At 43.2% G+C, this 25231-nt stretch overlaps 1 protein-coding gene across 3 annotated transcripts in view; it reads left to right on the forward strand.

The window, feature by feature from the left end:
* Window positions 1–9112: 9112 nt before the first annotated feature.
* LOC106649696 (neprilysin-4-like) overlaps window positions 9113–25231 on the forward strand; it is a 37715-nt gene continuing 21596 nt past the window's right edge. Inside the window, exons 1-2 of one of the 3 annotated variants that reach the window (XM_014367262.2) lie at window positions 9113–10009; window positions 15965–16025. In XM_014367262.2, coding sequence (XP_014222748.1) covers window positions 16014–16025 — 12 coding nt within the window. In that variant the 5' untranslated portion in view covers window positions 9113–10009; window positions 15965–16013. Of the gene's footprint in view, window positions 10010–15306; window positions 15458–15857; window positions 15895–15964; window positions 16026–25231 lie in introns of those variants that run through there. The other 2 variants (XM_014367261.2, XM_014367264.2) reach the window with 2 other exon arrangements.

The following is a 25231-nucleotide window of genomic DNA, read 5'->3' on the forward strand; positions in this document are numbered from 1 at the left end:
TATAGCGATAGCCGCGCGCCATATACAGTTCCACCACTCAAAAGTAATTCATTTAATGTAAAACACCCCCGTCGTGTCTTCGTCGTCGTCGTCGTTGTGCTCGTCCTCGTCTATGTCGTCGTCTCCTTCCTGCAGCTCGTGCATAATACAGCTTACAAGGGCAATTTGTCTTAAACTACCCTCGCCGCCGCGTTCATATACGTGTAGAGCTTCTCTCTCTCGTCGATTATTTTACGACGCCGTTCGTGGCGCGCGCGCGCACACACGTATAAATGGAAAGAATCGAACCTCGGCGCACGTATCTCTTTCTTTTCAACTCGTTTTACGGGCTCTCGCGCGCTGCTCTCGCTCTCTGACATTGTCACGCGGCCCGAACGTAAAGATAGCCTTGTGAGCGAGAGAGAGAGAGAGAGAGAGCTTATGCTTAAGCTCGAAATGCTAATAGGATTTATAAAAGGAGGCAGGCAAAGGGATGCAGCAAGCTCTTGGCGCGAACGCGAACGCGAGCCTGTTGAGCGCGGGATATTTTCTAAAATGAAGAACCGGTACACGCCTGTGAAAAGCCTCCTCTCGAAGAGTTTGTTAATTAAATTTTGCGCGAATATCATAATTCAAAAGATACCGACGCTGGAGCCTGCGATATATACACACACTTATAATGGGTATGAAATGTGTACGTATATAGCACCGAGCTCGCGCGCGATGCATTGCTAGAAGCTGCTCTAGCTGCTGCAGTATAGCGCCAGTGATGGCGGCCGAGTTATACCGTATTAGTTTTTAAGGCAATACGGAATCGCCTCGGGAGAAGTTTTCCTCGAGTTTCGACCCCTCCCCTACTCATGCTCCACTCTCTGTGCACGTATGGCCAGCAGCACACAAAATGAGGCGAAATGATGATCAGCAGCAGCAGCGGCCTCGTCTCAGATGGATGGTGGCTTCTGTGGCTTTTGATTTATGAAATACCCTTTATACGCTATATAACGCGCTGCAGTACGCGGGTGTATAAACATACTCTGGAGCAGCAGCAGTACGCGAGCAGCGGCCCATCAATGTGTAGATGATGGCGAGATCGATGTACGCCGGAAAGAGCCCGCGCGCTAAGTGGTAAAAGCAGTGATTCATGGCTAGCTAAAGCTTGCGAGAATTTCTAAAGCCACTATCGCGAACCTCCGACCTAGGAACCGCTCCGATATATATTCATGCGGCAAAGTTCACTGGAGCTCCGAGTGTGTGTGTGTGTGTGTGTGTGTGTGTGTGTGTGTGTGTGGGTGTGGGTGTGTGCTAGTGTACAGGGTGAAGTCGATACGCTTATATATACCTATGCTTTATTCGGTGTATGTACAAATTTTTCCCTCCAGCGCCTGGATGACGATTAGTATATTCGCAGAATGATGAAGGGGTTTTTCTGTTAAAAAGGAGGCGAAAAATTACGACAATGTCGATGTGTATCATCATCGTATATCGCGAAACGTGGATGTATATTGCCAAAAAGAAATAACAACAAGAGCAACGAACTAAAAAAAAGGTAAATGACGAAAAAGAGAAAAGAAAGAACCGAAAAGTGTTAAAGTGTGTATATAAAGAGCTTTTGGGGTGAGGTCGATGCCGCGCCGTGTGTCGACGTGTACAAATTGCATATAGGACAGAGAGAGAGAGAGAGAGAGAACGAAAGCACGAAAAAAAAACAGGCAGTAGAAACTCCCAAGCTAAAGCGTTTAAAGCTGTTTCACGTGTTATAAGTTTCGAGAGCAGCAGTACGAGAGAGAGGCAGAGAGAAAGAGAGCTGCTGCTGCTGCTATGTGTGTGTGCGCTCTATCAGCGAAGTATCGATTTTTGGTAAAAATGAAATTTTCCAACGCGCGGGCGCGCGTGTCTCGTTGATTTTATAGTGCCAAGCCTCTCTCGTTCTCTCTCGCTCGGAAAATGTATTATTTCGTATGCGGAAAATGCGAATGTTTCATCGAGCAAACGGTTTGTTAAAATATAGTCAAACATTTTGATCTCATTGAAAGTTAGAAAGAAAAAAACGAAAATGAAATTGCCAGTCAACATAGTAAAAAAAAAAAAAAAAAGTACGAGAGAAAATTGATGTCCCGCTGAATTCTGTTAATGTAAATATCTCGCGATTTTCTCGGATATAATTTACGGGCGTGCTGAAAAGAAAAACATCGAGTTGGCGTAAACAAAGGGTGGCGGCGCTACACCGCAACAATTGCAACGTTTTTATATGCACATTCGAAGCCCGGCTTCTACGCAAGCCCTTACAAACGAAGCTATATAAATTAAAGAGGGAAATTAAAGTAGGTGTAAGCCAAGAGCAAGGAAAGAAAAAAAGGGAGTGAAAATGGGGAATTAAAAAAAAATAAAAAATAAAATAAAGAGTTGAAAAGTTTCTCAATGAGAAAAGTGAGTCCCCCATTTCTTTCTTTCCCTTTTTTTACTCTTTTATTCATGCAATGCACGAGAGGAGACAGATTGCTTCATTAACGAAAAGTTTTTGAAATAAGATAGAGAGCAAAGAGAATGAATGGATTGATAAGAACTTTTTTATTATCACCAGGTGTTGAGAAGTAAAACAGGGCCCCGAAAGAACACTTTTCGCAATTTCAGGAATGATATACGAAGGCGAAAAAGATTTAAAGGATCGCTCTACAAAAATTAAGGGCTTGTCCGATTGTTGACTCTAATTTTGAATTGTTATAGCTACGTGCAACATTTATACAAACACTCTCTTGCTCGTTCTTTCTCTCTCAATGAGGCCACTCGATCAAAAGCTATGAACGAGAGAGGCAGCGCGCGAAATTCACGCGCGGCTACACGCACCTGCAGCCGAGAGAACTTAATCATAAAAGATGAAGAGGGAAAATTGCAATTTGAAGATATATAACACAGTTGATTGATACATCGCTTCAAGTTTAATGGAAAAGACCATACGGTGAAGTTGAGCAAAAACTTGAGAGATACATAAATACGTGCTGACAAGCGTAAGAGATTAGGTGAAGAATGTAGATAACGTTGCAAAAATATCTATTTTGTGGTTGTATTTTCAAAAATAGTTTGTAAGAACAGTATTTTAAATAAATTAATAGGCAATTGAATTTGACTGCAAATTATGTAGTATCGTATTTTCATAATAGTTGTTAATAGATTGGGAAATAATTATTTGAAAAACAATGAAAAATAAAAAAATAACAGAACTCTGGTAAACATTCCTAATATCAGTACTGGCCTAGGATCAAAAAATCACCTTTTAAAATATAACTAACTACTGATAATATACTGATATAATTAACTACTGATTGACTTGTTTTTGGGGTTTTCTGTTACAATTATGTAAAAAATACGAAACGCATTTTAGATAAGCAGAAAATGACAATTTTATTTTGTTTAATTGAGACCAGTTTTCAACCACTCTGAATACAATTATAACATATTTAGCTTCCACCAGTGGATGGCGAGTACATTTATTTGTAAATCTGCAAGTAGTAAAAGTAAAATAATTGTATAAGTCAAAGCACGATTTTGATAAAATAACAGACACGCTTCTATCAAAGTTATCGATGGTTTGATTATAATTCTCAATTTTATTTTAATAACAATTCAATAGAAGTTTTATTTTTTACTGCGCTACTTCTTGGAACATCTACCACTAGATAGCGAATACCTTTATATGTAAATCTGTAAGTGGCTAAATAGATATAATTGTATAATTCCAAGCGTGGATTTGGAAAAGTTAAGCTAAAAGTTAAATTAAGTCTTTTTAAGACCAAGAAAATTTTTCGTTAATCAATAACTAACTGTGAAATTATGAGCATTACTGTCAGGGCAGCAGCTAATAGGAAATTTCACAATCTAAAAACAAAATATTTCTTTCACGTGAAGTCTGAAATCTTTTTATAAAAACATCATGTAAGATAAAATTCAGGGACATATTTCGTTTAAATAAATGATAAGACAATCCAGACAAGACGTCTTTTGTATGTACATTTAATATGAACCAGAATACCCGGGTAAATGTTAAACAAAAGAAGTTTTCCGGAGATAAACAATAAGAAATAAAAAAAAAACCGCTGCCAATGTATTGGCAAGTAGCTTCCTCATACTTTTTTTTTAACTTAAAAATAATTTGAAAATATTAATATCATCTTTCTAATTACGAAAGCGAAACGAAAGCGCCTCTCAGCTTTATCGGGTATCTCAAACAAACAATGCAAAAAAAAAAAATTTTTTTTCTTAAATAGAAAAAAAAACGTTACGTTTATCGATAAATGAATTTTTCTGGCTTCGTCCCTATGTCATAACGAAAAAAATAAGCCCTCCCCCGTCACGATACGTGCTACCGTTATCAAGGAATCACTCTACACAGCCATACAGCCGCATACACCCACATACATTCCAAAATGTGTCAAAAATTCGATCTAGTATATAGAAATATCATTAAATATATCCTACGATAATTATATACGAAAGCCTAAATGTATCCCATCACAAAACTTCCTATATGAGGGAGCAAAAGGAAGAAAACGACAATTTCCCGCAAAAAAAATTTTTCCCGTAAAAAAAAATTTTTAAAAATCGAAAAAAAAATTTTTTTTCTTCGTTTATCGCTAAATACAATTTTCTGGCTTCATCCTTACATCATAACGAACAAAAAAAGCCCTCCCCCGTCACGATACGTGCTACCGTTATCGAGGAATCACTCTACACAGACATAAAAAAATTTCCAAAAATTTTTAAAAATCGAAAAAAAATTTTTTTTTCTTCCTTTATCGCTAAATACAATTTTCTGGCTTCATCCTTACATAATAACGAACAAAATAAGCCAAACCCCGTCACGATACGTGCTACCGTTATCGAGGAATCACTCTACACAGACATAAAAAAATTTCCAAAAATTTTTAAAAATCGAAAAAAAATTTTTTTTTCTTCCTTTATCGCTAAATACAATTTTCTGGCTTCATCCTTACATAATAACGAACAAAATAAGCCAAACCCCGTCACGATACGTGCTACCGTTATCGAGGAATCACTCTACACAGACATACAGCCGCACACACACACACACATACATACCAACATGTGTCAGAAATTCGATCTAGTATATAGAAATATCATTAAATATACCCTACGATTACTCTATAAAAAAGCCGAAATGGAGCCCATCACAAAGCTTCCTCTATGAGGAAGCAAAATAAGACTCACAATGTAATATTCTGGAAATACTTATGGGGATTTTCAAAATGCAGTTTAAAAATGGTTTATATATCCTGCAGATTTTCAGATTCTCAGATATTCAAATAAAAGAATTGTAGGTATTTTCATGCTGCAAATCGTGAACTTTATTGAAATTAATTTCGGAAGATTTCGCTCGCAAGCACCGCCACAGTTCAAAACACTCTCGGTTACGAAGAATAATCATCATAATAACGATAAGCGAAAGTGATCATTGCCAGTATGTATGTGCGTGTGTATGTGAATGTGTAAAAAGCTGCAGTGCGTTTATGGAGCAAAATAAATCAGCAAAAGTTACGAGGCAGCGGAAACGGCGCTTGTATATTATACACCGCGCCGCCGCCGACGAGTATAAGAAAAGGCGCTCGCTCGCGCAGCACAGAGCTAAATCTTGCTTAAAATTGAGTTATGTGTGTAAAACGCGAAACTGTACTTAGATTGCTGATTTTCCGCTGCTGTGTTTGCGCAAAAGTATCGATTCACATCGTTATATTATGTGCGGAACTAAAAGCGGTAATTTCGACTTTGTTTGCGCTTTATACATAGGGTATTATAACGATCCTCCCTTTACTTTTATTTTCATCCCTTTTTGTACCTCATTATTTTACAGCCAAACAAAGCTATATCGCTTTAAAAATAAAAATGAATTTGTAAAAAAAAAAGAAAAAACTAAGGACTTTGGAAAAACTGCTGCCAGTGTAATAACCAATGAAAGCTTGGATATGTTTTCCGTGAAGAGAAGATAAAAAACATCAACAACGACGACGTGACGGACGACGTGTTCGTGTTTTTCACCCTGCGAAATGTTCTCGCAGTACATATACCTCCGGATGATGATTTAGTCTCGTCAATGCATCGCATCGAGGAGGTACTTTTGGATTTTAGTAGTCCAGCGTCGTTCACGATATAACGCGTCGAAGCGGCGGTGTTGGTGTCGATGGCCTTTATGCGCCGTTTTTTTTTTCGTCGCACTAATGCTCCCGCAGCTCTGTACGTACTGCCTCGTGTGATTCATGCTTCTTACACGTTTGCTCGATGCGTACTATATATATTAAACGCGAAAATGTGATGTTGCGCTCGTGAAACACGAGAGAAAGAGAGATCCGCGTGTAACGGGCTCGAAACGGTTTTGGCCGCAGCACCACCGCCGCGGCCTATTGCACACACTGCACATGCGGGCCGGTACCTTCGCAGTTTATTACAGCGTTCATCTAATGGAGGTCAGTGGAGGATATATAGCGAGACAGACGTATAGAACGATCAGAGAGAGAAAAACTCCGCGGTGCGGCTCCAACAATGGTCATCGCGTGACGCTCGATAAAGTTGCTTTCAACGTCGCGGCACTTGCTCTCCTCTGTCGCTCATTGTCATCTCTCTCTCTCTCTCTCTCTCTCTCTCTCTCTCTTGGCTGCACAATAGGTGCGCAGTCGCGCTGAGAGATTATATCGTAGAGGCGATAGTTTTCAAGAGAGAGAAAAAAATAAAAAAACCGAAGAAAACCGCGAGGGAAATTCGGATGACGATTAGCGATGATGAATTTTTTCTTTTAAAGTATATTTATCGCTATTTCACGCTTCGGATGTTGATTCGTTGTCGGGCGCGCATAATCGTTTAATCGCCGGTGACGCATTTTTTTCTCTTGGCGCAATTATAAAGCGCCAAGCAGTAAGAAAATTGTCTCGACACTTAATTATCATATGCGCGTGATAAAAATGGGGAAAAACCGTAAAAAAAAAAATAAAAGAAATATAAGAAACAAACAAAGCGGATACTCATTTTGCATATTCTAATCGCAGTTGCTGTTGCTGCTGTTTCTGTTGCTTCTGTCGCTGCTGCTGCCACTACGCACGATCATACACACGAGTGAAATATATATGCAAAACGAGTTCAAAAATTTTTCTCTCGTGCGGCTCGACTATGCGTACGTAGACGACGGCGACGATTTCGTATGCGCACTGGCTCGACCTCTCCGTGCACGACGCGCGACTACTGCGACACATACCACTCTGCGGCGCAATGAACTTTTCCGTGCACTTTGGAGGTCGCGGTCGATTGTGCATAGAGAAAGAGAGATACGCATATGAGACAGGCGATGATACGATCGAAATCCGCGGGGTTTATTTTATGACGCTATGGTTTTTAATGAGCCGTGTAAGGGCAGCGGCAGCATCGAGTCATTGTTAATTTTTCCCAAGAGAGAAACGTTTTTCGGTCGACAGGATCGATGCGCTTTTATGTATGGGTATCGAAAAATCCGACAGTCACGAAAGAAAACATCCTTTTCGCATCTTCGGGTACGCTACTACCCTGTATATGCTACTGCTACAATACAACTCGCGTGTGCGCACGAAGATGAATGATGGTGCGCTCGGGCGACGACCGGTATCGCGAAAAGAAAAATAAACCAAAGTGTATACCACGACACACTTGTTCTGATTTCGCGGTGTAGCAGCAGAGGCGATGAGAGGCTCGAAATCTCGCCCCGCGCGAAAAAACCGATAAATATTATTCTTTTGTGTATGTGTGTACGCCTGCAGTAGTGGCGCGCAAAACAAAGTGTGCAATTTTTTTTTTTTTTTTTTGCACGAATAGCAGTTCCTTCTTCGGCACACGATATGCGTGCAGTGAATTCGTGATTTTGCGCGCTCGCGCACCACACGTCTATATATATAGCGGCGCGCGAGCGCAATCAAGGACTCTTCCGGGAATAAAAAAGTTTTTTTCTCTCTCTCTCTCTCTCGCACTCTTTCTTTCACTCCCTCTTACTATCTATCTATCTCTCGGTAGAGCTATTGAGGCATTATTCTTTTCCTTACGGCTAGAAGAAGAAGAAGTAGAAGAGGTGGGGGGAGTCATAAGGTATAGGATTGTATTTTAAATAGTATAATGAAGCGATTATTAATGTAAATTTAAAACACGAATTATTAATGCGACGAGCAACGGACGAACGGCCGCGCGCGGATAGCTAATGGATTTGGACGATCAATTGGCATTCGACGCGCGTCGTGCCTTATGTACCGTAAGGATTTTTTTTTATAATGTATTAAACAACAACAATAATCGGGATGAGTCTTCGCGTCAACAATTTGCTAAATCGTTATCCATTTCGTATCTTCCGCTCTTTTTTATTTCTCCTTTTTTTTTTGTTGCTTCGACGCGTCGCTCGCTCTCGAAGCTCTCTTTGTGTTACGGTCGTTGTGTGCCCATTTTTACACTATACTTTTTTTCAATAACTTTCATAGCACTTTCTGTAAGATCTTTTTTCGCAAATCATTCCGACAAATATCTCGAATGTATATAATATTCTTTCTCGTGCTATACGCACACACACATACACACAAAAGAAGAAATCCGCGCAATGGAAAAATTTTTCTCTACGTTAAACATCTCACGTTATAGTCGTGAGTCTCAGGGTCCGTCAACGCGCGCCGCGTCGTCGCAAAACTTCCGCAAAGGAGACGCAGGCAGCATCGCGAAGTACTGCAATATACAACGCGCGGCGCGGGGTTAAATAAAATCAACAAGGAGTGCACAGCAGCGGCAGCGATCGCGACGCGTGGAAACGAGCGAAACGAGCGAGCTGCTGAAATGTAATGCAGCGCGTGTGCACTTACAAAGATGATCGCGCTTGGCGATTATTATAAAGCGAGAGAGAGAGAGAGAGAGAGTGAGACAAGCGAACGTGTATAGTAGTGCAGCCGAGCTGAGCCGAGAGCAGCAGCGCAGCAGCAGCAGCAGAGTTAGTTGTGATATAGAAGATAGTTTGATACGTATTTGTATAAAGCGTGGGTGGGGGGTTCGCTCTTTTCTGCCTCGAGAGAGGCGTCCGCGTTGAATGGCGATTAAAGAGAGTCCCGCTCCTATAAGCAAGCTTTAGTCGCCGTTAAAGATCGTGCGCGCGACGACCGCGACGTAGACGACGACGAGTAGTCGTTTGCCCAACACAACAACGTATCAAGAATTTTTTTCCTTCCTTCCTTTACCGTTAGTCTCCTTTTTGGACTCTGAGAATAATAATTTTTTTTTCTCTCTTCCTTTTCCTTTGTTATCTACGTGTCTCCATCGCGCGTGAAAGTGATTGTGCCGAGTGATTGACAAACGCAGAACTGCAAATATTAAAACACGAGCCGCCGAGAGAGACGAAGAGAGCTGCTCATTTGAATTTCTCGGCGATTTTTTTCCAATTTTTTAAGTCTACAAAAAAAACCGAATTGACAGCTCATCCATACTACAATACCAGATTAAGCAACGCCAATTAGCGATCGCTGAAATTTCTTGAGAAAAAAATCTTCCCATCCTTTTGCAGTCTGCTTCGGATATATATACGGTAGTATATATAGTATACGGAGCCCATATACTACGGAGTGTGGCTTTGAAAAAAAGCATACAATTCACTTTCACGCTCATTCAGTGCGTTACGCTCGTCGAGTAATCACCTACTACTACTACTACTTCTATCTCTCACTCCTTCTCTCGCCTGGGCATATTATATAGTGTGATAAATTTGTGCCCGTATAATAATCTGCAACGAGAGAGATAGGCACAAGACTCGCGCGACGCTGCTAACGCAGCACATATTCCACATAGCTCTCTCGTTCAGGCAGTGTCGCACGGATTTCAAATTTTCGCGCCTCGCACACGAGCTTGTGTACACATACACGATATAATAATATATATATATATCATCTACGATAAAATTCCAATAAAGCAGCAGCGCACGTGGCCTATATATCCATATTCACAAAGGAGAACAACTGCATCGTGCTCGACAGACAAGGTGAGTACCGAACAAAATTTGTATACATTACGCCCGCGCGCGCGCGACACAACATACACACGACGAGCGTAAAGCGAGCTCGAGTCGGGCCGCGCGCGCGTGCATAATATAGACCGGCTGGGGGGGAGGGTCGAGGGAAATGTCGAGGAGAATATATATATATATATATATGATTAGCGACACGCCTCGCGCTACGAATGCGTAATGAGGCGCTAATTAGACGCCCGACGAGTTGAAGGAAGCCGCGCACCGAGTGACAATGTGATCAGGAGCAGCGCAGCACGCGCCTGCCTGTATAGATAAGTAAGTCTCTGTGTATATATGCGCGAAAGTGAAAACGCGCGACTCGCGAGAGAGTAAGAGAGAACATTTTTAGCACGGCACATATAGAGACTCACGGTGTGCTGTAGCTGTAGCTGTAGCTGTAGCTGTACAGACACGTATATCCTTTTCCGAAGAACTGTTGCCGTAATGCTAATTAACGCGGTACTAAAGCCTCTATAGGCATACATATCTCTCGCTCTCTTCGGAGATGATTTTCAGAGCTTGTTTCCCCACTTTGACGTGTATGCGTGTGTGTTTATATATTATTATACGTACGAGACACGCGTGCGCGCTTGCGACAGTGCCCTCAAATCGGTTATCAGAAAAACAATAAGTATGTTGCGAGAAAATATATAATGAATTCCATGTAGCCTCGCGTATTGGTGCGTTGGTACGCGCGATTTGCTGCAGCTGCGGCAGATGAGTGAGAGAGAGAGAGAATCGTCGCACACGTTCTATTTGCAAACGAGATTCTTTGTCCCGCATTTGCACACACACACACACATCTATAGGACGGCGCGTACCTCTTTTTATGATATGTTAATACCTAGTAAATTGACGCATTGAAAAATGTACGAGGCGCGCGGGCGACGTTTGAATGAAATTTCAATATTCATTCGGCGCGCGCTCGGCCGGTTCAATGCACTCCCCTCGTGCCCGAGAGTCCAAAACGTGCACGAAAAAAAAACAGCAGCCGAGTCTCGTCCAATTGATTTGACGCTATTATTCGCTCGTGTGTCATTTTTTTTATTATTCCTCTCAAATGAGCGCGAGTCTGCGACTTTTTTTTCTATCACCCACCCCCAAGGTGAAAAGGAGGAGGATCGGAAGAGGCGCGCACACCAGCCGAGCTAGTTATAAGCTACAGTCGCGCGCGATCGCATTCGCAATCGCGTTATATGCGGTATACATATATATAGCCGCGCGCACCAGCAGCTAGCTCGCGGATAGGGAACGTGCAATCAATTTTAATGCGCCGGCCGCACACACAAATGCTCGGTTATTATCAAAATAAAAAGGAGAAAAAAATTGCACACGTGTCTTTGTAGCGAAGGTAATTCATTGTGTGGCGGCTCTCTCTCTCTCTCTCTGTTCTGTCTCTTGGCAACGGGTCATCATAAAGTATTGGCGTCGAGGTAGCGATTGCCCGAGCTTCCCGTTAATACCATAGACGCACGCGCTTACAAATCGAAATGTTGCCGAGCTCTTTGTTTCTCGATCCGCGGCGCGCGTGTAATTCCGGGTATCATCGTTTTGTCAAAGTGTATATAACTTGTGAATGCACCGCATATTATCTATGCATTCGATGGGTATATGGATTGGATCGTGCATAAGCCAAAATTATAAACGTTAATTTTGGAATATATTTCGGGAAATTTGAACGAAATGAAAGGTTGAACGCGTAATGAGCGCCGCCCGGGCTGATCGTGTACTGCCGGGTAACGAAGTCAATACCGCGTGCTCCGGCTGTTATATACATCCCGCGGGCTCATCGAGCATTGATTCGCGCGATGTTTGCGCGAATGAGGGAGATGGAGATACGATAGAGAGACGAGAATAGACAAAACTCGATTCTTATTATGTGTGTCACGATATGCGCGATGTGAGTTGAATCGATGCCTCGGCCGCAAAAGCAGCTATTATCGCTTCTCGTATATGCGGAGAGCTTCCTTAGCATATATAATAATATCACTTGCCTGCTGCCGAAGCAATTTTCTTTCTCGCGTCGTAGAAAAACATTATATACGGAGTCCAGCGATGCGTAACAGATCCATCCACTGTGCACTCGCACAGACTCAGATGTCAATTAAACAATTAATTAATGCGACTCACGTTTAATTGGTCAAAACTATTGTGCTTGTATTACATTGCGTCACTTGTTCGGCGCGACGACGAGAGCCGTGTAGCAGATAAGCGATACGACGCGCAGGAATAGATTTTCATAAATTACGAAAAATAACAAAAAGAAGTAGAAGGAAAAAAAGAGAGAGACAAAACAAAACGAAAAGCAGATTGACATTGTGCTGCGTGAGAAATATCCGTACGCAAGAAAATGAGTACCATAACCATCGATTTATCGACATAAACGCGCGCAAGTACAACCAGCTCGCGATAAAATCAAACGGGAATTGCATAATAATGTAAAGCAAACCCGAGCAAAGTAGGATTGAGACTCGAAACGCGCTTTTATTATTCGCGCCTGATCGAACGCGATTTCATTGCGAGTATCATCTCTCGCGCTAGCTGCGCTCTCTGTTTTCAGCAGAAATAAAAAAAATGGAAAAAAGAAGAACTCGATTACGCGAAAATACAATGCACAGATTCTCCGTCGGATTACTCGGTTGAGAGACAGAGAGAGAGAGGGAGAGACTCCTTGAGCCAAGCGAGTCAACGATATATATAATTACACACGCTCTTGTGCGCGACGGATCCGTATATATATAAATGCATGCGATATATGTCGCTAACGACGCATATTCAGAGAGAGATAAACCAAGACTCTAAGCAAGAAAATCAGATATATGCTATATCTGCGTATTATACGTTTAACCGAACGTAGGATATATAGATATAGGCGATTCGAATCGTGCCAAACCAAATCAGCAATTTTACGGCTGCTCGACTTTCCAATCCGCGCGCCGCCGCCGCTGGATTTTTCTTCAATTTCACTCTCAAGCGCGCAGTGAGCACCTGTATTACTTTCATAATCTCTTCATCGTCGGCCATCCGATACGAGCGCGGCGCGTGCAAAAAAAACATACACACACAACTCTTGATTCCATTTGATTATCGGTTTCAATTTCGAAAAACTATTTCGGTGAAAAGGGCAAAAAAAAACGAAAAAAGTTCGAGTCAACTTTTCTCATCTACTATACTTTCGTCGCAGCAGCAGCAGCAGCAACGGCTGCTTCGTAGTTGTAAAAATTATGATCATCCGAGTTGACCATGTTCCTTTTTTTTTGCTGCACACCGTTGCGAACCGTGTCAAGCAGTCCTAAGAAAGTCCGAGTCTCATTTTATTTATCTTATATTCCCAGCGCATTGGTGCGTTTACCTATATATATTTAATTTAAAACGGATCGAGAAAGAGGAGTGGTGGTAGCGAGGAGAAAACGAGCGAGAAAATTGCGTGCGTTCAACGCGCAGTTTTTGCCTCGAAACGAATAATAATATTGAATGTTTTTTTTATTGTTGCAAAGAAGATCGCTTGAAAACTCTCCAGCAGCGCGCGGCATCGAGCACGCAACAACAAAAAAAGTAGGACGCTCGGAGAGGCACATTAACACGGGGCCGTCTTTGTGTATCATTGAATTATCGACTAAAAATTTCTCATTAGCCGATGCGTATCACAATCGAGCAGTCCAAATGCGTCTCTGAGCGCGCACAAAAAAAAATCCGCATCCAGCGGCCACGGGTCGAAGAGAGAACGAAGAAAGAACGAGGGAAAAAAAGATCTCACGCTTCGCGCGCATTCGCGTATACGTGTATTCTGCGCTGGCCGCGAAACAATATATAAAATACGCACCTGCCCGAGCTTGCACACACATAAAAAAAAGCTCGTCTCGGTCGTTTCCGCCGCAACGCGCATATAACACTCTCTCTCTCTCCCAAGTGCCATCGATCAATCAAGCGAAAGAGATCAAAAATTCGATTCTTCTTTATTTTTGTTTTTTGTCCACTGCATGCCGGAGCGGTATACGATCGCCGAATAAATAATCTGCACCGATCATCGCCTCGCTCTTTCGCTTTCTGCCCAAGTGCTTGATGTATTTATTTGAAAATTCCTCGATTCGAGAGAGTTTAGACTTTGTTAGGTGCAATTTTTCCGCAAAATATTATCTACGAGTGTTTGTAAATTTACTGGAAAAAGTATAGAGTATATAATACAAAGAAACACACATCAAAGCCGGCGCACTGATTGAAGGAAAAATTTTTATCGATAAGCGACCTTATTCTCTTTCTTTATTCCATATATACCCCGCGGAGTAGAAAAGAACAACAACAACAACAACAGAAGCAGCCAACATTTCTCTCTGTCTCTCTCTCTCTCTCTGACTCTCGTTATTCTTTTTTCCACGATGTACCTTTTGTTTTGTCAGGACGCGAAGGAAGGAACGGGAGGAGTCAAATCGAATTACCGAAGCCCGAAGAAAAGGTCCTTGTTATCGCACGATTCCACTCGTTTCCTTCGAATCCGCGAGACAACATCAACCCGTTAGTTATACGTATAGATAGACACTGCAGTTTTTCTACTTTTGATCTCGACAACTTGGCTCTTTTCTTGCTGGCTTTTATGCCCCGCAATAATATCAAAATTGATAATAGCCTCTATCTCATGCTTTGCTCTGAGTGACACGTCGTGTTAAGCATCGAAATTATGTACGAGGGCCGAAAACGCCGGCCTCGATAAACCTCGATCGCATATATATTGGGCGCTTATTACGTATGAATTTCAAATTCTCATGTTAATTGCTTTTCTCCCTTGCGTATAGACGCGATAAGGTGCGACGCTCGACCATATTTTAAATTTGTAATGTACCGAAATTCTCGACCGCTACGTGGCGGCGAGCTATTGCAAGAGCTATAGGGAGCTACAAATGTATAATGCGCGCGGAGCCGATACTTTCGGATAATAATAATTCGTTCGAGCGCTTAATTAGCGAAAAAGTCGCAAATGTTCCTTTGCGCGTGAAATTCGGTGCCGCGCTAAAATCGATTCGTTTAGGTGTTGTGTGTGCATGCGTGTTTGTGTATGTTTGCCAGTTCTCTTTGTCCCGGACTGCTTGAGTAATCCCACCACGGACGAAAAGCTCCGCTGTCGCTTTTGTTTTTATTTTTCCATTATACAGCCATGTGGTGTATATACACACACAATGAAAGGCAAAGGAAATAACAAACAAAAAATAAAGGAGCGAGAATAGCCAAGCGAAAATTTATATTTCGGACTCTCGTGAGTCTCTGTTTATGTGCGCTCGTATATCGAGGTATTAAGCCGCCGGTGCTCGAACTTCGGGCCAGGCCAGAACTTAAAACTGCGATGACAACAAGGGAAAGAAGTTATAACGCCACGTATAATCGTATTGCCACCAATGAGGACGAAGTTATTTTATTCGTTGATCAAAGGTACGCGTTCTTTTTTCTCGCCCCCTAATCGATCGAACCAGCAGACATGCAAAAGATCGCACGCGGCCGCGCGGATGGCTCCTTTTATGTGTGCCGTGCAGCAGTCGTTACTAACATACACATATAAACACCCACGTATGTACGTACTCTCAGGCTTTCCGAGGCGAAACTTTATTGAAAGGCCGGGAGCGACGAGGCAATACACCTGCTGGCTCCACATGTACCGCTGCTGCTGCTGCTCGCGTCGCAATCAAGCGCGACTCTCTCTCTCTCTCTCTCTCTCTCTCCCTCTCTCTCTCTGTTTCTCTAGCTCGTCAAACGCGCGCGCCAACGACCCGGCCGGGATAATATCCATATACAACGTGCGCATATGTGTGAGCAAAGCGCGAGCTCATACCTCCCTCAACACACGACGACTTTGATCTCTTCGACACACTGTAACAACGCGACGACGAGCTTTTTTTGATTTCTGTTACTCAATTCTTTCGTTGATTTTTGTTGTCGCAGGTACAGCAGCGCCGACTCTTTACTGGAAGAGCAGCAGCCCGACTACGACATGAGGTATAAGGTAAGTTCACAAAGTGTCTACACACAAAAGAAAGTGTGTTATTTTTGCTCATTCGCAACCGCGCAAAACGGAGATAAAAAAAGAGAGAGAGAGAGAGAGAAAGATGAACTTTTAAAAGATACGGGAAATACGTCGAGGTGGCGTCGGAGCCAGTGGCACAGAGCAGATGCCGAGAGCGCCGCTCTTTTGACTCGTTCGCTCACTCTCTCTCTCTCTCCGGCTAATTATCCTTGCTCTAGTAACTTCGCGACGACGACGGGGCTTAATTGTATTACGCACATTTAGTCGGCTATATTAGACTCTTATGTTACTTCAATTATAAAACTATATGTATGCATATTAAACACGCGCTCGTTTTCATTTAACATTCGACTTTTAATCGAGAAAATTTTTGTCCGAACGAAGATCTTCTTTTTTACTATTTCGAGGGGAGTGAACTCTATTCAAACCCAGGCGGCTATTAAAAAAATGGTGCACGCGCGTGTGTGTACGTGTATGATTATGCGTTCGCGCCCAACGCAATGCAACTCAACGAAATATATATATATATCTCTTAGAGTGCGAAGCTCGTGATCTTTCTCTATTTTCTCGCGCAAGCGAGCCTCTACAGAATATACACGCATAAGCTCCGTAGAGTAGGCCGCGCGAGTGCTAGGCATCACTAGGCGCGCACCGCACACAAAGACACACGCATACACACGCACGAGCTCAACACACTTTGACGAGGTTTATTGCCATGCACGGCGAGGCGCGTGACAGTTTTTTGATTTCAAAGTCCTGCGGCCCCGCGAGTGCTTTTTCACGTTTTTATACATATATGCACGAGAGCTCCGCGCGAGCCCTTTTTAAATTCCCTAGTTTTCTCTCTCGCTGCTCACTCTCTTCGTTATACATACGCGGCGTAGAGTAATTTGAACGTCACGCGCGTTCAAAATGCAAGCCAGTCGGCGTCAGTTTTGAAATAACAAAGGAAAAACAGAAATGAAATAACAAAATAAAGTAAAACGAGGATTTTAACGATAATGAAAGCAAAAAAGTCAAATCATAGGGTAGGTAGCCTTTTAATGTGTAACGACGTTAAAATCAGTATGGAAATTGAAATCTTATTGGAGAGATGGCTTGTACTCGAGCAAGCTCGCGCGCGAGAGTGAGAGAGAGCTAAAACATGCAAATTTCGGCGACGACTATATGAAATTAGAAATTCAATAACTATGGCAACTTTCGTGGAAAATTAATATTCCGTGCGAGCGTCTTCATCTCTTCTGTCTTTTCTCTTAAGTAGATTCGTCCACGGGCGCGCGCGCCTCGAGTCCATAATTTTCTTACGTTAATGCGAAGTGATGACCAAGCCCAGATAACCTCCTTCTTATACAGAGAAAAACTTTGTTAAGCGAGATAAGGAAAATTTTTCCTCCTCCACTCCACTCGGAGTGAAAGAGGGGGGGAGAAAAGACGTTATGCTTCGGAAAGCAGAGAGCAGCGATCGGACGTTGAAGTAAGCGTGAGGAGGCGAAAGCTCGCTATATATGCGAGCACCCGACATCACCTTCTTTTTTTTTTAATTCTGCGACTACTGTACGCAGCGACGCGAAAACACAGACCTTCTTCTTCTTCTTTTTTTGTTTTCCCGAGGCACTGCGGATTTAATTTACAATTCGGTTTAATTTCCGCTTTAAATCGGCCTGCAGCTAATCGATCTGAAAGAATAAATAGTTTCAGTCACGCGGGAGAAAGATCGAGTCTCGGGTTTCCATCTCTCCGCCGCGTGCAAGCTCGCAAGCTCCAGGACATTTTCCAACGCTCTGCTGCTGCTGCTGCTGCTGCTGCTGCTGCTGCTGCTGCTGCTGCTGCTACGTCTCTTTTGCATGACATCTCCGCGAGTTCCCTCCCCCCCCCCCCTTCCCCTTCCAAGCCATTCTTCCCAAAGGACTCGCTCTCTCGGTACACATAGTCTAAATACGAAAGCTTGACGTTCGCTCGACATTTGTATTCAAGTAACGAGTTTCGTGCGTGTGTGTGCGCACCAGAACGCTGCAGAGTATGTGTGCATGCATGTGTAAGCTCACAAAGACCCGCTTCTCACGGAATATAAGGTGGCACTTGGTGTACGGTGCAGCACACTTTATGTATGTATACCCGCGCGCGTGTGTGTGTGCCTTTAAGCGCCAAAATTTTAGCCCGTTTTAAGCCGCCGCGCAGCAGCACAACGGTAACGTTTATATGCCCGTGCAGCAGTCCCAGGGTAAATTTCGCCGCGCGCGCGCGCGACAGCCCACGCGCACGGAGCTGTATAATTCGATTGAGATAGGATTAAGCGCCTACCGCTTGATTGTTCAGAGATATTATACACGAATTTGAAACGCCAGCGTCCCGACGTCTCTTGATCATAAATCCTCTATAGCGTTCGCGCGCGCGCACACACGCTTGTTATGCGTCGCTGCCTGTGTTACATCAATTTTATTTAGTTGCTAAATAAAAAAAAATTGCGTTGTACATCGGCTAAGAGCCATCATTCTTTTCTATAGCGTAATAAAGCCAGCCCCCGGCCCGACGAGATCAGAGAGCTATAGAGCGCAAAAAAAATCGCTTCAATATCGCGTGCCCGCGCTCTCGCGCAAGCTCCCCCGGACCGATTGCCACGATTGACAAATGAAGCTTTTCACTTTTTTTTCTCTCTCTCTCTGTATATATAGCTCCGGCCCGGCGTGCAGTACTGCGCGCGCTGTCCTCTGTCTCCCACGATTGATTTATATCCACTAATTAGCTGTCCATTCTAGCGAATACTAATTGTTATATCGTTGCGCACTGCAGCCGTTTATTTATCGAGTCCGCCTGTCGAGACACGCGACTCGACGTAGGGTCAAGAGTCTCGAAACTGACAAAAAAATACAGCAGAACTGTACCGGGGGGGAAGCAAACACACTCGAATGGAGAAAAAAAGGCCACGAATGCATACACGCAAGAGAGAAAAATGATGTTTTTTAATTACTCGTAATTGATACGCAAACTCCCGGTGCATGAGAGAAAAAAAAAGACAAGTTGTGTTCTCGCACCCGTAGTTCGTTAACTATATTGCACGACGTGTATGCGTGGCACTACTGTTCAAATTGACTATTCGGTCAACCCGCTCGTGGCTGTTTATTCGCCTACTTGTTTCTTTTTCGTCGCCTTTTTTTGTTCCCCTCCCTCCATTCTCATCCTCAAACGTAAAGTACTCGCAGCGGCTTTAATATATAATACAGCTCATTCGTATGTGCAAAACACGACTCTCTCGTGTTCGTGATTAAACATCGCGCGGGCTTTCACACAGGCTTGGGCGCGGGCGCGTTAAGCCCCTTTGAGATTCTCGATCGACATAATAATATAGCGATACATCGCGAGCTTGCAAGCTCCAACAACCACGCATTATATATTACGTGGGCTAGTTACGCGCACGCACACACACACACACAAGAACACAATATACAGACGAGAAATTCGCTGACTAATTACGTCTATTGATAAGCTCGGGGAAAGCGCAAGCTAGAGTGAGCGATGATAATAGCTGCTGCAGTAGGTGGGTAGGTAGGTGGTGCATCCATGTAAATATACAGAGGTAGGAGGAGCTGATCGCCCGTCTGTGTAGTGCGCGCACGCGTCCAAATTCGCAGTATCATAAAGCGCGTGTGCAATGGCACGAGCGATAGGTAGGAATCATCGCGATGATACTGTTTACACCAGTGCGAATCTTTGGAACTTTTCGAATCGGTAGCTGCAATAACCGTGCTCGCGTAAAAAAAATCAAGTAAAACATCTGCGAATTTCAAAAAGTTGATCGTAATCATCGCGTCAATTGTGTCGCGGCTGAAAAAATACTTATTTCGCGCGCGATATCTAAGCCAAACGTGCACATTTGCTGGTTGCACGACTGATAAAAGATTCAGTGCTGCGCAGTACTACTACTATACGCTCCGACGTAGCAAAATGATTAAATTATTACTGATTCTCCTGCTGGTCGCCGTCTGCAGCTTTCAAAGTATAAACCTATTTTTTTTTCCTTTGATAATATAAAATATTCTTTTTGCTTCTTCTTTGTACGAGAGGGCACGCGAAAAAGAACGAAAAAAAAAACGCGTCCACGTGGATTACATCGATCTCTCTCGCTCTTTCTCTCTCTCTCTCTCTCTCTCTCTCTCTCTCTCTCTCTCTCTCTCAAAATACATATCACTTGTATTACAGATGCCCTTTGTTGCTCGTCGTGGCAAATGCTCAAGTGCGCAGTTAGGTGCTCGCTTTACGACAGCTTCAGCTGCGAGGAAGACGAGCGGAGCGGCAAGTGCATTTGCTCGTGCAACACGTTCGACGACGACCTGTGACCGATATTATAATACGACTCGCGAGCTTTTATAGCGTGTACGATTAATCCCGAATAAAGGAAGCGAGCACTGAACTCGACTCGACTGCTTTAATTCATTTTCTCTCTCTTTGGTTTCTTTTTCCAAGAGAGAGAGAGAGCCACTCATATTAAAAGATATTTTATGGCGTGGACGTTCTCGGGAAATTTGAACGAACAAAAAAAAACTACCGAGGTACGAAGTGCAAAAAAAAAAAGTTATTATTAAGCTGCTTTAAAACGATTCGGTATTCAGTGCGTTGCGCAGAAGGCGTAATGTATGATCTTATTTATCAGGAATAAAATTAAAAAAAGGGGGAAAAAGGAAGAAGAGCAGCGCGGCGAGATAGATACCCTTTGGCAAGCTGCAACGGCGTCGTGCGAGAAAAGAAAAGCTCGTCACCGACAAATCCCGATAACAATACGTGTAAGCTCTTTCATCGCTCGGAAAAGAGGAACAGAGAAAGAGCGCAAAGCGAGAAAAATCGCCGATTCGCGTCACGTCTTCTGCTTAGTGTCACTTGCTGGCACGTATATATACCGATTAGAATGTGCGCGACGACATCTCGCGTGCGACGCGCGATCAATTCCCGAGATTTTTTTTCCCCTCTCTCCTGAAAGATTCGCAGGCGCGCAATTACAAACATTGTACGCATCGTCGCGTAATATCTATTGGAATGGAATTTAAAATATTCTCGTGCATCGCATACTCGACATAGTTATACGCACTTACATTATATAGCTGCGGAGCTTGCCTAACGAGGAGTGTATTTTTTTGAAATATTAATTTTTGTTGGCGCAACAATCGATCTTTCACGAACCCGTAGTAAAATGCTTTTTTTTCCGCGACGCGCGCAAGTATATATCTTAAGAGTTTGGCCTGCGAGGGACGGGAAAAAAATTTATCGCACTAATATGAATATGCATCTCCACCCTCCGCCCGATCTCGTTGCACAAGAATGTCGGGCGATACGGCGAAAGAGAGGGCTCGGTTCTTCGCTCGTACACTTTATACTGCGCATAAAGTACTCGAAGATATTTCAAGTATCGCGAAAGCTACAGCGGGAAGTTTGTTTGGCGTACGCGTGCATGTGTACGTAAGTATAACGTATACACTCTCTATCGGCGACGCGATGTATTACGCGACTTCGATCGCGAGCATCGGAAAATTGCCTCTTGCTACTTTGAGGGAAAGGTAAAGGAAGCAAACTCGGTCCGAAATTCTCGGTGCTTTATTACACGCGTAGAGTGAGGGGATATTACCGAGCGAAGAGACGAGATGTTTTTCTCCGTCAGTTGTTATTTCAATACACCTATAAAAACATACACATCAATTGAAAAACTAGATATGTGGGAGAAAAAACAGAGCTCGCCATGTGACATTACGAGAACTTGCAAAGTGGACGCACACACGCGAATGATAAATTCATTGTCGCGTTATACCATTGCCAAGTAGCAATCGGTGTGACGCGTTATAATAATGAGAACACTTGAACGTTACCGAGTGATTTTTCACTTAATGTTATTAAGGCATGTGGGCGCACACACGCGAGCCAAGAGAGGGACAGACCGAGAAAGAGAAGTAGAGAAACAATACAGTGTGCGGGTGAAAAGAGGTCGAGAGTTCATATTATTAATGAACTTCCTGCGCCATATGCGCTCTTTATATACTCGATCGTAATTGACTGTACTGCCGATATAACTACTTCGATCGGCTCTACACGATGACAAAATACAATCGATCGTCACCGTTGAAAATTAAAAAAGCAACAGCAAAAAATCCGTACGCTTCGCTGCGTGCATGCGTGACGTAAGATTTCATTAAAAACCCCAAAGTGCCAATAATGCATGTTTGCTTTCTCGAGTGCGATGCGCGCACATAGACATACACACACGTGAAAATCGCAAGGATAATAAATAAGATATGTTGCGCGTCGAGCTTGTTAAAAAAGTAAAATAGACGGCGCACTGGTATAAAGGTCGAGGATAGCTGCGCGTGTCTTTTCCCTTATTCACGCGAAAGATTTTAAAGGTACTCTTCCTTTTTCTATTCGCGCGCGTGCAACTTTCGTTTAGCCTCGAGGCAGAGAGGCGAGAAAGAGCGAGACTCGTTCGGTATGTCTGGCACGACTCCTGGCAAGTCGAGAAAAAAAAAGAAGAAAAGAATGTCTGGAAGTTCCGATCGGAAGCGAAGAAGGGTTATTAATTCTGTAAAGATAGCTTCTTTTCACCGCAGCTCGAGAGTGTGGATTTTTTTTCTTTTCGTTGTTGTCGCAAAAAATGTTTGCTACGAAAATATCTAATGCGTGGAACCGGCTGATGGCATATTTTTACAAAACATGTCTATCTCAACCCTGGCGTAACTGTTATTTTTTACGATGAAAAAAGCTCATGTATTCTCGAAGCGCGCGTAAATGAAAAAAAAAATCGGGGGAGGAGGGCAGAAAAAAAATCGAGAACGCAGAAACTTAAACTGATATTCGGTTCGGGCGCGAACGATGCGGTGCGTAACGTCGAAATATCCTCCCGAGAGAGGCGCGCGCGCGAAAGCCAAAGTCATTGTTCGGTCCATCGCTACGTCACTCGGGAGCAATTCGGTAGATAGTTTTAATTCAAAACTTCTCTCGGCACCGACCTAAATTTCCGAGCTCCGCTACTGCTTTGTATGATGATTTTTAACGTTCGTTCGTTTTTTTTGCCCCCCCAACTCGACTGTAAAAGGAAAAATAAAAGATTTGAACGCGCGCGACAGCACGTCCGCGATTGATTTCAGCCTAGACACGCACACTCTACACATCCACACACATGCGAGGAGAATTCGATTTTAGAAGCAGCCGCGCAACGCAGTACTCTTTTTTTTCTTTTTTTTTATTTCAATATATATACTCCTGCGTGCGTATTTGGAGCGCGGGTGAATCGTATTGACATTCACAATGCACTTTTTTCCAAAGGGGCACCACCCTCAGTATGCCGTATTGTTCGCTAGTTTTTCGCGCGCGCGCGCGCGTGTGTATAGAATTTCCACGCGAAGCTCAATGTTTGATAAAATATGTGGTTATTTTATATAGCTCGAGGCGCCATACACTTGGCGCGAGTAACTCGAGATACTGCATTTTTGGAAGTTCGAAAGGAGCAACAAAAGGATTAAAAGAAAAAAGAAATAAAATAGTTTTACGCTCTCGGTATTTTCGAATAATCTATAATTAGTCATCGTTTCCCTCTGATTATTTTTTTTTGCCCGTCGAGAAAACTATTCATAAACGAGCCGAGAGGTTATGAAACGCTAATTGTGATGAATGGACAAACGAAGGCAAAAGTTTTCCGTTCTACTAATTGACAATACTATATAACGGCCGACGAGATGTTCTTACAATCTCATCATTGTTCTCCCGCATCGCGAGCGCGCGTCGTGTGCCACGCGGCGTTAATAATACGCGAAGTATAAGAGAATAGAGAGAGAGAAAGAAGCAAAAAAAAAAATAGCAGCAACAGATTCTCCCATCGGGTCAATGCGCCAAATCAGATTATACGAAACAATATCGCGAGGATAAGACCGTGTAATTATGTACACGTGTTTTACGCCGCGTCGCTGCATTTTTATCATTCCACGTTTCGAACGAGCTCATTGCGGATTTTTTGCTCTTTTCCCATTTGGAATAGAAAAAAAAACATCCAATTTTCAAAGCTAAATCCCCCTTTATACCTTCTCTCTCGCTCTGCAGGCGAGCAATACTGTCGGTCAAAATCACAAGGACGGCGCAAATCCTCGCTCGTTCACACATCGGATCACACGAGATTATTTCGGTCGAGCGAAAATTGCGACTATGTCGCTCGCGCGCGAGCCTACGCGTATATAACGCCTACAGCACAGCTCGTAGCGCGCAGAGAGTATGAGAATTTGGATTAATCTAGGACGCGCTGCACGGGAAAATAATGTTTTGGCTATAACGAAACGTACAGTGTATGGAAAAATTTGCTCCAAAAGAGGTCGTCGGGCGCTGCTTAACATTTTTCTGCTGCGAATCTATGAAATGCTTCGAGATTTGTTGAGCAGCGCGACCTCTTGAGGCGCGAAATTTTCTATACACTGCGTTCATACCCGTTAGCCGAAACATTATTCCCCGTCCTGGATTAATCCAAAATCTCGTACCCTGCGCACTGGCGTTTTAATACGTATAATACGTGTTTGTATACGCGCGTACACGGACGTGCGCGCACACGTGCAGGGAGCAGAGAGAATTAGAAATTTTTTTCACCTCATGCTCGCGTTGCTATTCTCATTTTCAAGATTTTCATACCCACTCGCTTGTGAAACGCAATTTTTTTTTTGCAACTCGCGAGGAAAATGAAAAATGTTACGCATCGGAGCGAGACATTGATCGATGAGTCATTTTAAAACCTTTCGTGCGGAATTAATAACTATATGAAAAAAAAACAAGGACGAAAGAAAGGGTGGGCGCGATTGGTGCCACGCAGTTCACGCGAGATATTCTGTTGCCTATGGATTATACGGAGGAGATAACTCGACTTGTAACCGATAATAAGCGGCGTTATACACGCACTGCATTATATATTATATACAGTGCGATCGTGTAAATCGAACGGATAACGAAAATTTTCGTGCCGACGCGGCGCGTAACGTGGGATGTGAGACATGCATCTTCGAAGGCCAATGTAGTTTCCGTTGTGTATCCGTCTCTCTTTCGCGCGCGCGCGCCGTATAACACGTTAAGTAGTATGGAAAAAGAAGAAAAGTTTGCAGCTCGTAAATTAATCGTTTTCTGCTGCTCGAGCGAGAAGGCCGAGCGAGTAATTTTCAACTCTGGCATTTGCG

Source organism: Trichogramma pretiosum, unplaced genomic scaffold, assembly GCF_000599845.2.
Source record: "Trichogramma pretiosum strain Unisexual culture from Peru unplaced genomic scaffold, Tpre_2.0 scaffold43, whole genome shotgun sequence".
NCBI classification, from domain to species: domain Eukaryota; kingdom Metazoa; phylum Arthropoda; class Insecta; order Hymenoptera; family Trichogrammatidae; genus Trichogramma; species Trichogramma pretiosum.